Source organism: Sturnira hondurensis, unplaced genomic scaffold, assembly GCF_014824575.4.
Source record: "Sturnira hondurensis isolate 20B ecotype Veracruz unplaced genomic scaffold, ASM1482457v3 Scaffold0013515, whole genome shotgun sequence".
Lineage (NCBI taxonomy): Eukaryota > Metazoa > Chordata > Mammalia > Chiroptera > Phyllostomidae > Sturnira > Sturnira hondurensis.
The window spans coordinates 7,481,257-7,497,906 of record NW_028086146.1 but is presented as its reverse complement, the minus strand read 5'-3'; the positions used below and the strand labels follow the sequence as shown (position 1 = coordinate 7,497,906).

Sequence of the window (16,650 nt, the reverse complement as noted above, 5' to 3'; positions counted from 1 at the left end):
AAGTTGATTTTACTCAAACACTGGGACACTGTTCAGACCTCCATTCCCTACAAGGCCTATTTGTGGTGTGTTGCACACAGAAGGTGCTTAATAAATACTTGCTTATTTAGTTTGCCATGTCAGGCATCCCTAATTATTCTCAGGTCTCTATCATTTTCCCCTAACATTAAAAAAAGTTAAAAAATAAAGCAAGGACTATTTATTATCATTAAAGTGTTAAGATTATTTATAACAATAGATCTTTTGTTTTATTAGTCCAGTGAGCATGAGCCTTTATTGTTCTTGGTAAAATGTTATTTACCTGGGACTAAAAGCCTTGGTGTTATCTTAGCCAAAGAATGTGTGTTTAGCCGACAATGTAATTAGGGGAAATACTTAAGGGATTGTCAATGCAATGTTCTTTTAGCTTTTAAGCAATCTATATCCTGCTAAAATGTTTGTCTTCCCCCCCCCTCTGGCTGCTGTTCCAGGTCCCTTATTTCACGTGAGTCTTTGGCATCAACGACTTCATTGAGCCTGACAGAAAGCCAGTCTGCTTTGAGCGTGAAACAAGAGTGGTCTCACGGCTACAGGGCTCTGCCTGCACTCTCCTCCAGCCACAGCTCTCAGAATGGCATCGATCTAGGGGACCACCTCAGCCTCCCTTCTGGGACAGCCATGTCCAACAACAGTGTGTCTAACTCATTGCCATCCTACCTTTTTGGCATGGAAAATAGCCACTCTCCGTACTCTAGTCCCCGACACTCTTCAGCCAGATCTCACTCAGCCCGCTCCAAGAAGAGAGCACTTTCCTTGTCCCCGTTGTCAGATGGCATTGGGATAGACTTCAATACCATCATTCGTACCTCTCCCACGTCCTTGGTCGCCTACATCAACGGGTCGAGGGCTTCCCCGGCCAACATGTCGCCGCAGCCCGAGGTCTATGGGCATTTCCTGGGAGTGCGCGGTAGCTGCATCCCCCAGCCGTGTTCGGTGCCTAGTGGCCAGAAGGGTGTACGGGTGGCCAGCGGTGGCCTGGCGCTCCCGGCCTATGGGGAGGACTGCGCGCTGGAGTATGAGCGCATGCAGCAGCTGGAGCACGGCGGCCTCCAGCCTGGCGTGGTCAACAACATGGTGGTGCAGCACGGCCTGCCGGGCTCCGACAGCCAGCCGGCGGGCCTGCTGAAGACAGAGCGCCTGGATGATTTCCCCAGTGCAGCTCTAGATCTGCCCCCCGCGCCTCCTCTGCCTCCTCTGCCACCACTACCCCAAGGTCCCCCACCCCCCTACCATGCCCATCCTCACCTGCACCACCAAGAGCTGGTCCCCCACTCCCAGCCACTGGCCCTGTCCCAGACCACCTTGGAGGAGGATGGGGAGATGGACGACCTCGGGGGCAAGCACTGCTGTCGCTGGATTGACTGCAGTGCCTTGTATGACCAGCAGGAGGAACTTGTGCGGCATATCGAGAAGGTACACATAGACCAGCGCAAAGGGGAAGACTTCACTTGCTTCTGGGCAGGGTGTCCTCGAAGGTACAAGCCATTCAATGCCCGCTATAAACTGCTGATCCATATGAGAGTCCACTCTGGAGAGAAGCCTAACAAGTGCACGGTGAGTTTTCCAAAGCCTATGGGATGGGAGTCCATTGAAAATGTATGTGTTTTCCCAGAGCTGGTTCCCAAGTCAGGGGACATTTTCTCCTTTTATGGAATTTGGATGACACATCCATTAAATTTTTATTCCTCTTCAGTCTGATGAAGGGGAGAGTTTCTTTAATTGTTAGCTGTTGGATATCCCTTCATGTCTTGATTCTCTTCTGCAAATGTAAATAATCCACCATGTCAGGGGAGGTGGATCTGCCACAGTGTCCAAAATCTTGGAAAATAGATGCTTGCCAGGCACCAGCTTGAAGTTGCTGAAATGTGCAGGGCAGAGGCACACATGCTGCACCAGCGGCAAGCTTTATGTCTTTTCCAAAACAAATGTTCAGTGATTTTTCTCCCTCTCTCTAATAACCAGGCTGGTATTGAGGCTAGGGGAGGGGTGGTTCTGATATTTGGGAAGGAACTCACACGTAGCAACTTGGCTAGTAAAAATGTGTTGCATGTACCTTCTCGCCTGCCTGCACGCTGCACACTCCAGGGCTGTGGGACTAGTTAATGATTTATAGTCAGCATAAACACCCAAGGGATAACACAGGGGCAGAGTCTCACAGGATCTCACTGAATTTTAAGGAGACAGAATTTTGTGGAAAGGTAGAGGAGAAAGAACCAAGAAAGGAATGACCTTTGGTGTTGAAGGAAGTGGGCATGGTGTCTCTTTTTCCTCTGCTTCCCCTGTCACAACATCCATCCTGGAACTATCTCTTTCTTGGCAAAATTGAGTATCGTTAATGATACGACTTTTACGTGATTTCACAATCTTTTCACACCCAACAGAAACCGTCAGTGTTTGTGAGCAGGACATCACCCTTGGGATCACAGGGCAGCTTTGCACAATCTCAGACTGTTCACTTAACTCTTGGGGTGGGGGAAGAGCATGCATTTTATAATATATTAGTTTAGATGAACAGGATTATTTCTTTTAGAGTTAGAATCTGAGAATTGTAGATTCTCCCCGGGTATTGAATATGCTACAGGTCACTAAATGTGTAAAATTTGTAAAAATTTTGAGAAGGAACTCAGTGAGATTGGGGTCCCCCAGACAGAGTTTCTTCTTTCTGTAGTATGTCTTGATGACAAAAATCTGGAACATGTTTAAGTTTGATTATAGATCGACCAAGTTGTCTAATTCATGTAAAAGCAAACCAAATGGATGATAACTGTAGTACAAGTATTAGAAGCACTTTGTACCATCCAGTTGGTACTTTTGGGTTTTGAGAATTTCTGGCTGGATGAAATTGCATTTCTTGTCGTTACATTATGCCCCATGTTGTGATTTTTCTGAAGGAAAACCTGAAGCTGATACATTGTGAGAAGGCCAGGTTATATGAGTGAAAAGAATAATTGCATTCCAGGCAGCAAAACCTTTTTCTGTCAGTAGGGTTCTGCATTAAAAAATGCCAGAAAGAGACAAGCAATTGAAGGCAATTCCATTTACTCTGTTTGGAACACATAGGCCTATTGCAGGCAGGAAAGACATTCAGTCTCTGAGCAAAAACAGTCCAGCCTTTTAGTTATGACTAATCCTGGCTGAAAATAGTTTGGTGGATTTGGCTTTACTGAAAAAAAAAGGGCTTAAATTGCCTGAAAAAATAATTTTTTGCATTGAAAAATTAATTTTTGTGCAGTAGGATTTCTCCATTTTTTTTACTACTCTTAGAGCTTGCAGAGGCATATAACGAGTTGACTTTTTTCATGGATTGGAAACATGTTATTGTTTTCTCCTTTTTTAAAAGAAATTATTGTTCAAGTACAATTGTCTCCATTCCCTTCCCACCACTTCTCCCCACCCCAGCCATCCCCACCTCCTACCCTTGCTCCTGCCCGTTCTTTGGCTTAGTCCATGTGTCCTTTACCCATGCTCCTTGACAGCTGACTTTTGCAAAAGTGCATGACTATTAAAAAAGGAATACTTAGTGAAAGAATAAGCTGCAAGGTGAATGTTTGCAGGCTTCTATATAGCTTTCATTGTATTGTTCAGGATAGGTATGGGGGGTGATTTCTCTCTTCCTTAGTCTGCCCACTCCCCACTTCAAAATGGAATCTTGGCAAAATTCGACTGTTAGATTTAATTCCATTATCAAATTTAGAACCACAAAGCATTTACCTATACATGTTTTAGTGCAAATGTATTTATACAAAACAGGGTTTCTTAGGAGCTGACTAATGCTGTAGTTCTAGTCTTAGAATTATATATATTTTCGCCCTGGCTGATGTGGCTCAGTGGATTGAGTTGCGGGCCTGCGAACCACACGATCACGGTTCGATTCCCAGTCAGGGCACATGCCTGGGTTGCAGGCCATTCCCAGCAGGGGACTCATGAGAGGTAACCATACATTGCTGTTTCTCTCCCTCTCTCCTTCCCTTCCCCTCTAAACATAAATAAATAAAATTTAAAAAAAGAATTATATATATATATATTTTGCAGGAAGACATCCATTTTCATATTAACATATACATATCATATCATGAACATTTATGTATGAAAACTGCTGCTGCATATCACTTGCTTAATTTGTAGGGCTGTAGCTAACTGGCAACAAATAACTTGATTGTGAGAGTTTAACAGGCTTCTCAAGTTGTGATCTATTGATGGGAGACATTGTGTTTAATGTAAATGCCCATCTGAAAAAGATGCATTTTTCTGCCTTTTGTAAAATCAATCTTTACACTCTTGGATTCCAGACACAAAGAACTGTTAAAACTGAAATGTTTCATCTCTTACTGCTTTGAAAATCTGGTGGTAGTTGATTAAAAGCTCAAGATCCTTGCCAAGTAAAATGACCACATTCCTCTTTCAGAGACATGAAGTGATCCTTGGGTTTTTGTGGCTGTGTCACATGCTGCACACACTTGGATCACTGAATTATAAGGCCCAGTCCAGTTTTGTTTTACGTATGTTTCACTGCAGTTAATTTTCTGTGGACCATATTTAGAGTCAGTCATCATTTTCACTCACTTGGCTTATTGACCCAGGAAAGATGTGATGACCCAATTGTGTTTGGTGACCAGGGCTACAAGCAGCACAGTGAGCTTCTGGGAGTTGTGATAGGAGGAGGGGGTGTGAGAGGGCTGCTCAGTGACAGCCTGCGTACAGTAAGAAGCTACCGCTGGTGCCCTCCCTTGGCGCCACACTCCATTTCATGCACAGGAGAGTGCATCCTCAGAATCTCTGACTGTAACTTCTCGGCCTTGCCCTGAACTCTGGGGTTCAGATCACTTAAGATTCTAGGTGGCAGAACTGGGGTAGAATTGTTAATGTATTATTTGGTTAACTTAGTGGAAGAAGAGAATTGTTTCTTTTCTCTTTCCCACCCAAGTAACTCCACCTTTCTGCAGATCTCATTCTTATTGCTTCTGTGGAAAGCCAAACCAGGTGCTCTCTTTGCAGGCCTTGCCTTGGTTACAGAGGTATTCCTAGCCAATGACAAAGGCCTTGAGAAGTAAAGTCCTTGTTAGGCAGACAGGCAAACCTCAAGTCAGAAACTAAGATATGGCAATATTATATTAAAAAATCGGCACCCATTCACTGTTAAGTGAATGGCTAGTAACAGGCTAGCTACTACTAGCTCAAGTAATTTCTAGGTGTAAAATCACTCTATTTAGACCTTTTTGGACTTAGACAAATCCCAACATTGATGAGTCTTGGACTTAAGAAAATTTTGAGCATTTCTGTGTATAATTGTGTTGAATTCTATTATGTTTTTCTGAGATGATAAGGTTTCACATTTCCAAGTCAGCACAAGTCTTGGAGTCTCTGATTTCCCCCCCCTAGCCTCTGTTTCATGTTCCTAAAAGTATAACCCAAAGCTGTAGATGTACATTAACCACCCCTAACAGTATCTATCCACAGTAATGGTTCCGACGGAGGGTATGCTGATGAATGTTTTTACTGTAGGTCTTTTTGTGATTGAGGGGAAGAGTTTGCAGTGCCAGGGTAGCGTTCCCAGGAAGGTGTGCTCTGAACGAGCTGGAACTTGTCCAGTTCGCCAGTACGTCTCATGAGAAAGCTTATCTGATCCGAGAAGAGTAAGCAGAGAGGGACAGGATTCTGTTGCCAGTATCAGAAACACTGATGGCTTCCTTCGTGCGCAATAGAAAGCAGTTGTGCTGGGAGGTTTGGGAGTGTTAATAAGGGAATTAAGGGGAATGTGGGTCGCCACTTAAATTTTGCTTATTTTTCCTGGATGAATTTTATCCAATAGCAAAAAGGAATTTTGCAAAACTTTTACCCACCCACAGATTTTCACGAAAATGTCACTGACCAAAGACAGCTTTGAATTTTGTATGAATTGACTCATTTCTCCACAGGCATTTTGCCTGGCAAAATCTCGAGTATTTGCTTTGGCTTGCATACTGGGCAGTTTGCTTTTTAAGTAACATTGGATTATGAGTACAAGAAAATAAATACTGAGCTAGGGCCATGTCCCCATTCCTCTTTAATGGCCTGATTTATGGGTTTATGGCCAGCATTAGCCATGAAAGACATTTCTTGAGGAAAAGTAAATTCAATATCAACTGTGGAAGGGTTTTTTCCACATCCTTTATTTTATTTTGATAAGACTTGGCATTGATGTGGTGACCACAATAATAATACCAGAAAGGGACCTTATGGAACTATCTTCTAAATGTAACTCTTAGTTACCACTCCATAACCTTCATTTTGGCACAATTAATAAATTCTCATATTTTCACATGTTGAAGAGGGTCTGGAGAATGGGGAATGCTTTAATATTGCTGGCGAGAGTACATTGGTGTAACCACTTTGGAAAAAAAATGGGAATGTCTAGTAAAGATGAAGTTGAGCAAATCCAGCTAAGCCGTGTCTGAGTGTCTCTCCCACCTAGAGACTCTTCTGCGCATGGCAGCCGGGAGGCGCACACAGAGGGTTTCGTTGCACCTCTGCTTTCAAAAACTGAGAATTACCTGAGTGTCCGTAGGTAAGGTAACTCAATAAAATGTGGTTATTCCTAATGAAGTAATATACAGGAGTTTAAAATTAGTGAACTAGATATAAATCCCTATGTAGATAGAGAGATAGTAACATGGGTGCATCTCAGAAAACAATGCTGAATGAAAAATTAAATGCAAAAGCATGTAAACACTGTAATACAATTTATGTGCCTTTAAGCACACAGTAAGCAGTATTATATAGCTGTTGTAGGTACGTAATCACTTGCTTAAACAATAAAATTGGGTGGTAAGGATAATCAGTAGTCTTAGGATAGTGGATACCTCTAGAGCAGCAATTTTCAACCAGTGTGCCACAAGAATTTTAATTTAATTTTATTTTTTACTTCTCATTGACTTTATTGGGGTGACATTGGTTAATAAAATTATATAAGTTTCAGGTGTACAATTCTATAATACGTCATAAACGATGATGGGAGAATTTTTTTCAAGCTAGAATTGCCACAGGGAGGCCCGGACATCCTATTTTTTAAAAGATTTTGTTTTATTTTTAGAGAGAGGGGAAGGGAAGGAGAAAGAGAGAGAGAAACATTAATGTGTGGTTACCTCTCGAGTGCCCCCTACTGACCCACACCCCAGGCATGTGCCTATTCTGGGAATTGAACCAGCAACCTTTGGGTTCGCAGGTAGGCATGCAGTCCATGGAGCCACACAATCCACACCAGCCAGGGCAATGATAGAAGAATTTTTAAAACATGCAATACTAGGGGCACTGACCTATTTCTATAAGATTGGCAGATAAAAAAGTGACAACAGCCAACAAGATAGTTGCCCAATGTGAATGAATCAAAATTACAAGGTTGGGCAGACCCCCAAAACTCAGAATTTATTTATAAAAAATTATGTATTCCTGAATGTTTAAACTTTAGGCACCTTCAAAGCACTCTCCATTTGATGCAGTACATTTATGAAGACTTTTCAACTGCTCAGATTGGTTTTTGAGCTTGTCAATTTTGATGCCTTTTAGTGCTTCTGCTGTTTTTGTTTCACCTCTCCCACACTGGTAAAACGTTTCCCTTTGAGGACTTTTTTTTTCATTGGGGATACAACAAAAAAAGTCACTTGGGGCAAGATTGGATGACTAGGGAGAGTGGTTCAGGGTGGGTGTCATGCCATTTTGGGTCAAAAACTGCTAAACAGTCAGTGTGGTGTGGGCAGGTGTGCTTGTAAATCACCCATGAAAAAATGAGCAAACACGTTGAAACAATCTTATACTGATACAGATGGTTTCCTACAATACTTGCTTCATGGGGGAAGCCCCTCCAGAAGATAATTCTGTTTTTTTTTTGTCTCCCCCTCTTACACCTATTTTTGGTCAGATTGTAAAAAAAATGTAATATATTTTTTGGTGTGCCACAGAATTGTAGTAATTCATTTATGTGTGCTATGAGATGAAAAAGGTTGAAAATCATTATTCTAGACAGTAAAGAAACAGGAAGAAATGGGATATGGGAATTTTGCTTTATCTATTTTTTTCTGAAAAAGTGAGAGAACTGAAACAAATACAGCAAACCATTATTTTGTTTTAGCTTGGTGGTGGTAACTTAGGTAATTTATAATATTTTCTATGCTTTGCAGTTTGTATTGAAATATTTCATAACTATATGCATATATTTTTGCTTTAACTACAAGAAAAATCAGTGAGTGTAACACTCTTACCCCCTTCCATATAGACCATTTTTTCAGTAGAGAGGAACAAAGCTTAGATAAATTAAGTGATTTTTCTTTTTTAAAAATATTTAATATATTTTTTGACTTTATTGGGGTGACAGTGGTTAATAAAATTGTATAGGTTTCAGATATATGAGTCTGCAGTACTTCATCTGTAGTTGTATTGGGTGTTCACTACCATAAATCAAGTCTCCTTCTACCACCATTTATGCCCCCTTCACCCTGTTCTACCTGTGTCTGTGTCTGGGAGTCTTCTTGTCTTTTGCCTAATCCCTTCACCTTTCTCACCCAGCCCAACCTCTCCCCTCTCTGATAGCTGTCAGCCTGTTTTCTGTATCCACTGTTAGTTTATTTTGTTCATTAGACTCCACTTATAAATGAAATCATATGGTACCTGTCTTTCTCTCACTAGCTTATTTCATTTAGCATAATATTCTCCAGGTCCATTCATGCTTTCACAAAAGGTAAAGTTTTCTTCTTTTTTAAGGCTGAGTAGCATTATATACCACAGATTTTTTCATTCACTCATCTACTGATGAGCACATGGGCTGCTTTCACATCTTGGCTGTTGTAAATAACACTGCAATGAACATAGAGGTGTATATATTATTTCAAATTAGTGTTTCAGGTTTCTTTGGATATGTTCTCAGAAGTGGACTGAATTGCTAGGTCATAAGGAAGTTTCATTAAAAAAATTTTTTTTGAGTTAACTCCATACTGCTTTCCACAGTGGCTGCTCCAGTCTGCATTCTCACCAGCAGTGCACGGGGGCTCCTTTTTCTTTACATCCTCGCCAACACTTGTTTGTTGATTTATTGATGACAGGCATTCTGACAGGTGTAAGATGATATCTCATGTGGTTTTAATTTGCATTTCTCTGATGATTAGTGACATTAAGCACCGTTTCATATGTTTGTTTGCCATCCATATGTCCACTTTGGAGAACTGTCTATTTGGGTCCTTTGCCCGTTTCTTCATTGGATTGTTTGTTTTTTGGGTGTTGAATTTTATAAGTTCCTTATAAATTTTGGATATTAAGCCTTTATCAGAGGTATCAGAGAACATGTTCTCCCATTCAGTGGGCTGTATTTTCATTTTGTTGATGGCTTCCTTTGCCATGCAAAACGTTTTTAGTTTGATGTAATCTCATTTGTATATTTTTCTTTTGTTTCCCTTGACTGAGGAAATGTATTAGAAAAAAATACTGCTATGAGAAAGGCCTGAGATTTTACTGCCTATGTTTACTTCTAGGAATTTTATGTTTTTTGAGTTTAACATGTAAGTCTTTAGTCCATTTTGAGTTTATTCTTCTGTTTGGTGGAAGAAGGTGTTCTAGTTTCATTTTTTTTGCATGTTATCTGTCCAATTTTCCTACGACCATATGTTGAATAGACTGTCTTTACCCTAGTGTATGCTTTTGCCCCCTTAAGGATTCTCTATGTACAGTATCATGTCATCTGCAAATAACAGTTTTACTTCTGTTCCAATTTGAATGCCTTTTAAATCTTCATGTCTGACTGCTGTGGCTAGGACTTCCAGTACTATGCTGAGTAAGACTGGTGAAAGCAGACATCTTATCTTGTTCCTGAACTTAATTGAAATACTTACAGTTTTGGCTCATTGAATATGATGTTGGCTGTGGGCTTGTCACACATGACCTTTATTTCATTGAGGTATGATCCCACTTTATTGAGAGTTTTTATCACAAATGGGTCCTGGGTTTTATCAAATGCTTTTTCTGCATCTATTGGTATGGTGAGGTACCAACCTTGCATCCCTGGAATAAATCCCATTTGATTATGATGTATGACCTTGTTAATGTGTTGCTGGATCCATTTTGCTAATGTTGAGGACTTTAGCATTTATGTTTATCAGATACTTGCCTGTAATTTTCTTTCTTTGTAGTGTCTTTATCTGGTTTTGGAATTGGGATAATGCTGGCTGTGTAAAATGAGCTTGGGAGACTTCCCTCCTCTTGAATTTTTTGGAAACATTTGAGAATAGGTATTAGTTCTTTTTTGGAAAAATGCACCTTTGAAATAATTTCATCCAGGATTTTTATTTGTTGTAAATTTTTGATTACTGCTATTTCACTAATTGTAATGTTTATTATGATTTTCTGGTTCTTCCTGATTCAGATTTGGAATATATTATGTTCCTAGGGATTTATCCATTTTGTTCAGATTGTCCAATTTGTTGGTGTATAGCTGTTCATAATGTTTTCTGACAATCCCTGGTACTTCTTTGGTGTCAGTTATTACTTGTGCTCTTTCATTTCTGATTTTATATGTTCTTTTTTTTTCTTGAAGATCTGGTTAAAGATTTGTCAATCTTGTTTAACTTGTCAGAGTACTAGCTGTTGGTCTCATTGACCTTTTGTATACTTTTTAGACTTTATTTTACTTATTTCTGCTTGATCTTTATAATTTCCTTCCTTCTGTTCACTTTGGGCTTTGTTTCTTGTTCTTTTTCAGATTCCTTTAAATGTAAAGTTAGATTGATTATTTGTGATTTTTCTTGTTTCTTGAGATAGGCCTGTAATGCTGTGAATTTCCCTCTTGTGATTGCTTTCCCTGTCTCCCACAGATACTGGGTTGTTGGGTTCCCGGGTTCTCATTTTAATTTGTTTGCTGGTGTCTTTTGATTTTTTTCTTGATCTCACTGTTAACCTATTCATTGTTTAATAACATGCTATATAGCCTCCATGTCTCTGTCTCCATGTCTCTCCATGTCTCTGTATCTCAGGGTTTTTTTATAATTGATTTCTAGTTTCATAACATTAACGTTAGAGAAGTTGCTTGATATGATTTCAGTCTTCTTAAATTTATTGAGACTTGTTTTGTGTCCTAGCATGTGGTCCATCCTAGAAAATGTTCCATGTGCACTTGAGAAGAATGTATATTATGCTGTTTTGGGATGAAATGCTCTGAAGATATCAATAAAATTCACCTGATCTAGTGGGTCATTTGAGGCTGTTATTTCCTTGATGTTTTTCTGTATGGAACATCTCTCCATTGATGACAATGGGATGTTAAAATCTCCTACTGTGACTGTATTCTGTCAGTCCCTCTGTTTATGCTCATCCAGATTTGCTTTATATATTTAGGTCTTCCTACGTTCATGCGTAAATGTTTACAAGGGTTGTATCCTCCTGTGAGATTGTTCCATTTATCATGTAGTGTCCTTCTTAGTCTCTTACTACACGGCCTTCATCTTAAAGCCCGTTTTGTTAGATGCAAGTATTGTTACACCAGCTTCTTAAAAACTTCCATTTATATGAAATATCTTTTTCTACCCCTAAACTTTTCACCTGTGTTTATCTTTTGTTCTGCAGTGAGTTTCTTGTAGACAGCATATATGTAGGTCCTGCTTTCTTATCCATGTCTTTTGGTGGGAACGTTTAAGCCACTTACAGTTAAAGTGATTATTGATAGGTACATATTCATTGCCATTTTATTTTTTTTACCTATATGTCTGTGTCATCATCTTCTCCCCCTCCCTGTACCCCTTCCCCTTCCTCTTTTCCTTCTCTTCTCCTTCCTCCTTCTCTTCCTCCTCACAGGCCATTTAACATTTCTTGTAATACTGGTTTGGTGGCAAGAGACTTTTTAAAGCTTTTTCTTACTTGGGAAGCTTTTTATTTTTCCTTCAATTTTCCATGATAGCCTTGCTGGGTAAATGAGTCGTGGTTATAGGTACTTGCTTTTCACCATTTTGAATATTTTGTGCCAGTCCCTTCTGACTTAAAATGTTTCTATTGAGAAATCATCTAACAGTCTAATTGGAGCTTCCTTATAGGTAACTAACCAAATTTCTCCTGAGGCTCTTAAGTTCTCTTTTTGTCCGTAATGCTTTTCATTTTAATTATGATGTGGGCCTCTTTGACTTCACTTTGTTTGGGAATCTGTGCTTTCTGGACTTGGGTGTTTTTTTTCCTTCATCAGATTAGGGAAGTTTGGGGTCATTGTTTCTTCAAGTAGGTTCTTGATACCTTACTCTCTTTCCTCTCTTTCTCGTATCCCTATGATGTGGGTATTGTTACAATTCATGTTGTTCCAAAGGTCAGTTAAACTTTCTTCTTCTTCTTCTTACTTATTTTTTATTTTTTGCTGCTATGATTGGGTGTTTTTTTTTCTAGCTTGTGTTCCAAAACTCTGATTCAGTCCTATGCTTCATCCAACTGAGTGTTTGTTCCTTCTATTGTATTCATTTCAGATGTTGTATTCTTCATTTCTGACTGGTTCTTTTTTATGGTTTCTCTGTCCTTTATCATACTGTTGTAGTTCCCACTAAGTTCCTTGAGTATCCTTATAACCATTTTCTTGAATTCTGTATCTGATAAATGCTTGCTTCCATTTCATTTAATTCTTCTGGACATTTCTTCTGTTCTTTCATTTGGGGCCTGTTTCTCTGTCTCCCCACTTTGGCTTTTTCATTGTATTTGTTTCTATATATATCAGATAGATTTGCTATGACTCCCAGTCTTGTGGGATTGCCTTATGTAGTAGGTGTCCTGGGGGACCTAGTGCTACAGTCTCCTTGACCACTTGAGCTGGGTGCTCTAGGAGTGTTCTTTTTGTTTGTTAGTTGGGCCTTACTATTGTAACTGAGCCTTGATTGCTATTGGCTTATTTGTGGGATCAGCCCTCAGGATGGTTGATCCTATTCACACAAAATGATTTTAACCTTAGCCTTAGCAGGCTCTGGTGGCCGCCAATATCTCCCTTTGAATATGCCATTTATGAAGCTTACTGGAATCTGCTCATGTTGTCTAAGCTGGCTACTGGGTGCCTTGGTTCTAGGTCTCTTGGGAAGGACTTTGGTGCAGACCCATGTCAGGTGCTATCTGTTCCTGGCTCTCAGCAATGTGTTTGGAGCCACGAATGATTTGTAGTTTGTGGCTACTTCTGGGCTTCAGTGCATATGGGAAGGACCAAGCTGTGCACCAAGGCTGGCTATTCAACACCAGATTAGGGGCAGGTCAGCAACAATCCCAAGGTACCCTGAGACTCACCTTCACTGCTTCTACCTACTGGCAGCCTGTGAGGCTCAGACAGTGAAAGAGACTCTGGAGGAGTCAGGAGGATGGGGTTAGGGGGTTTCCAGTCTTTCCAGTCAAGCTTCAGGGAAGGTGGTGGGTGTGGTCTGTGACCCAGCATCACATGACTCAGCCTGTTCTGAATTTTGCTTTGACTTCAGCTGGGTGGCCCACTGGGAGTCTGGCGGGTTGGGCCTTTGGCACCTGGAGGTTGGGTCTGCTGGGAACCGGGAGGTTTCGTTCTATCGTATCTTTCATGATGGGGAAGTGCCGCTCATGTTCACGGGGAAGTGGGAGGAATGGCCCCCATTCCAAAGTCAGACAACTCAGTCACTGACACCCCCTGAGTCTTCCCAGGCCTCTGCTCCCCAGCTAAGGCAGCTAACTTTTCAGCAGGGCCCAAGCTCTGAAGGGTGGAGAGAGAGGGAATCCAGATGGTAGGGCTATTGCTTTCCCCCAGGCTAACGCCACACAGTGGGGAATACTCTACTCAAGAAAGATGGCATTTATGGTATAAGCAAATGATTCAGCCCAGACATCCTGGTGGCTGTCCCCCAACTTCCTCCCTAGAGCCACAAACCCCAGGCTGTCCTCATGTGACTCTAGACTGCTTCACCCTCCCTCCCTCTGAGCCCATGGTGAATAGCTACAAACAAAAATTTGTGCATTGGCCCTTTAAGAGGGTGCCTGTGTCTGCAGCAGACTGACTCTCCCTGGTAGACAGAACCCTGCTGCTTTTTACATCTGGGTGTTATGTGAATGCCTTTTCCTGGCTTTGACGCTCCAGTCTGGGGAATCCAGTTTGGGGATCAGGCCCCATACTTCTCAGGTGGAGATACCCTCTGGAACTTCAGCCACCACCTGTGGGAGTGCAGCTATCCCTTTTCCTGTCTCCACGCTTTCTACCAGCTTTCTTCTGTAAATCCTTGCCTATAAGACTCCTTCTTCAGCTTGTCTTCAGTTGGTTATTCAGGATGGTTTTTCTTTAAGTTATTTGTAATTCCAGTTTAGTTTTGGGAGGATGTGAGTGTAGCTTTTTCCACCTACTCTGCTATCTTGGAAATCCTACATGATGTTTCTAAGACTAGCAAGGTGTTTGGTGCTTGCCTATTAGTGCCTCCAGGACAGCGGCCCTTGAATAACATCGGAATCTCTATGAAAACTTTATAAAGTATGCACACTTTTGTCCCTCTACCCCCGTAGTGTCTGTGGTGTAATTGGTCTGGGTGACCAATTACCTTTTGCCAGGTGATTCTAAAAGACAGAGCCACAAGTGAAAACTAGCGCTCTGAAAGCACCCATATGCTGACATTGAACTCTGGATAAATTAGGGCCTACCTTATCATTTCGGTTAAGGTGTAGGGATACAGTATTTAGGACAAAGTATATCTTCATTATCATTTATTCTCTAACAACAATTAGGGTAATTTCGTGTTCCCTTGGCATTAAATTCAGGGATAAGAGAAAAGAAGATGATAGAGTGACTCTGGTAGAGGCAGAAGGCTTTCAACTGAGTGTCCATTTCATATTCAGAATACACTTTTTTGCAACTCATACTCAGTTAAAGGTTGGGATGAGACTGCGCTGAGCAATGTATACCATCACCACCTCCTTGCCTCCCTGAGTTAAAAGTGGAGCTGACACATCTGTTACATTGTTCCCACTCTTAAAGGTAAGGTAGAGTGTTCTCCCTTCAAATGCAATGCAGCCTTTTTGCTTTTAATATAAAATGATGTTCAAAATATTTTTGCTACTATGGATATTTTTGAAGAATTAGTTTTACCAACACATTTAGGTCTCTTTCTTTTGTCAAATCTTCCCAATGTGATTAAATAAATAAAATTATCATGAATATCCTCTTTGTCTCTCGAGGCTGAAACACCACCAGCGAAACATCTGGTAAAGATCGCGGAGAGTGTAGCTTCCAAATCGTGTCCCTGAGGCATCACTCTGTCAAATGTTTAATGCAAACTCAATAATTAAAAAAATACAACTGAACTGCAAGATACTTTTCCCAGCAATTTTACATAAGAAAGAGGGACCAACATGTTTATTTGTGTATATACATGTTCAACACACTGCAGACGTATATGTGTCACCATCAATTACAAACCTCTTATAGGTAAAAGCAAAACTGCAGATACGCTCATCAAAAGAGACATTGCAACAGTCTATAAAGCATCTGTCAAATCGGATTTCACATCCCCAAACACAGTTTAGAAACCTTCCCTTTGGTAGCGATTTAGTTTGATTTGTCTTTAGAAGACATTTAATCCACGTTACCTGGGGAACTGGCCTGTCATGAACTTTGTCCTGAAAAGTAAACTCAAAGCAGATTTGGGCAAACATTTTAAAGCAAATTGTAATTTACATTTTTTTGCCCTGTGATTCTAGGATTAATGAAAAACAATAGATAATGAGAGAAACCCTAAGAGGTTAAATATTTGAGGTTTTATCCTCATTAAGCAAAATCATTAACTGCATAATGGTTAATATTCCTTTTAGTTTGTATTTGTTTTGTGGTTGTTCTCTAATTTCCATGCCCTAAAATAATGTTTTCAAAATGAGAAAGAATTATGCAAATCTTTTCATAAATGATCTGATTAAGAGAATGTATTTCAAACCTTTTGAGGTTTATTTTTATATAGATTTTAAGATGTGTTTTTTTAAATGTATTTTTCTTAGTTCATTCAGATTGCACCAGTGTGGAGAATTAGTTTGGCAATTTGTTAGAAATGCCTTTTGCGACCTTTGGAATATTTCTTGATTACCTGTATTTTGAGTGGTTGTATTGACATCTTTGAGTTCAGATAGAATTTGAGTGTGTAGAGTGAAAGACTAAGCACATTTATTTTTCAGAAAAAAAAGGAGGTAGTCTGATTTTCTTTTATCTTTCACAAGTGTTTTCTTTAAGCTCTGGGTAGAATAATGTGGAAAAGAGATGTTAATTTTTCTCCAGGCAGATTTATTAGTTTCTACTGTAATTACTTACTCAGGGCCCCTATACTATTATGAAGACAATGGATGTTGTAACCCTAGGCAGTGGATGTGTGACTGGCAAATACACACCCTGGGCTTGGGCAGGCAGGTTCCACTTTTTATGTGTTTGAACTCTGGGCAGTCCTCATCCAGAGGGGAAATAGATTGACCTAATAGATGTCATCATTCTTATAAAGGGTTGGTGTGGATAGGAATTTCGTGAGAAAGTGGAATGAAACTGTGTGTTCTTATTTCTCAGCACAGTATTTATTTTTATTTGGGGGGGGTATATACACTGTACTTGAGTAGGAAGAATGACTCATCCTTTTGAGGAAGAATTTTGAAGAA

The 16,650-nt window shown here is 40.3% G+C and overlaps 1 protein-coding gene and 1 long non-coding RNA gene across 4 annotated transcripts in view; both read left to right on the top strand.

Moving 5' to 3' along the window:
• The window catches only part of GLIS3 (GLIS family zinc finger 3), a 464,054-nt gene that overhangs the window by 158,072 nt on the left and 289,332 nt on the right, over nucleotides 1–16,650 (top strand). For all 3 annotated transcript variants that reach the window (XM_037061760.1, XM_037061758.1, XM_037061759.1), the window contains one exon: nucleotides 471–1,593. In XM_037061760.1, coding sequence (XP_036917655.1) covers nucleotides 471–1,593 — 1,123 coding nt within the window. The remainder of the gene's footprint in view (nucleotides 1–470; nucleotides 1,594–16,650) is intronic.
• LOC118997862 (uncharacterized) lies at nucleotides 1,601–14,798 on the top strand. The gene is made up of 3 exons (XR_005068740.1): nucleotides 1,601–2,507; nucleotides 6,633–6,634; nucleotides 14,786–14,798. It is a non-coding gene; the product is annotated as an uncharacterized LOC118997862 (long non-coding RNA).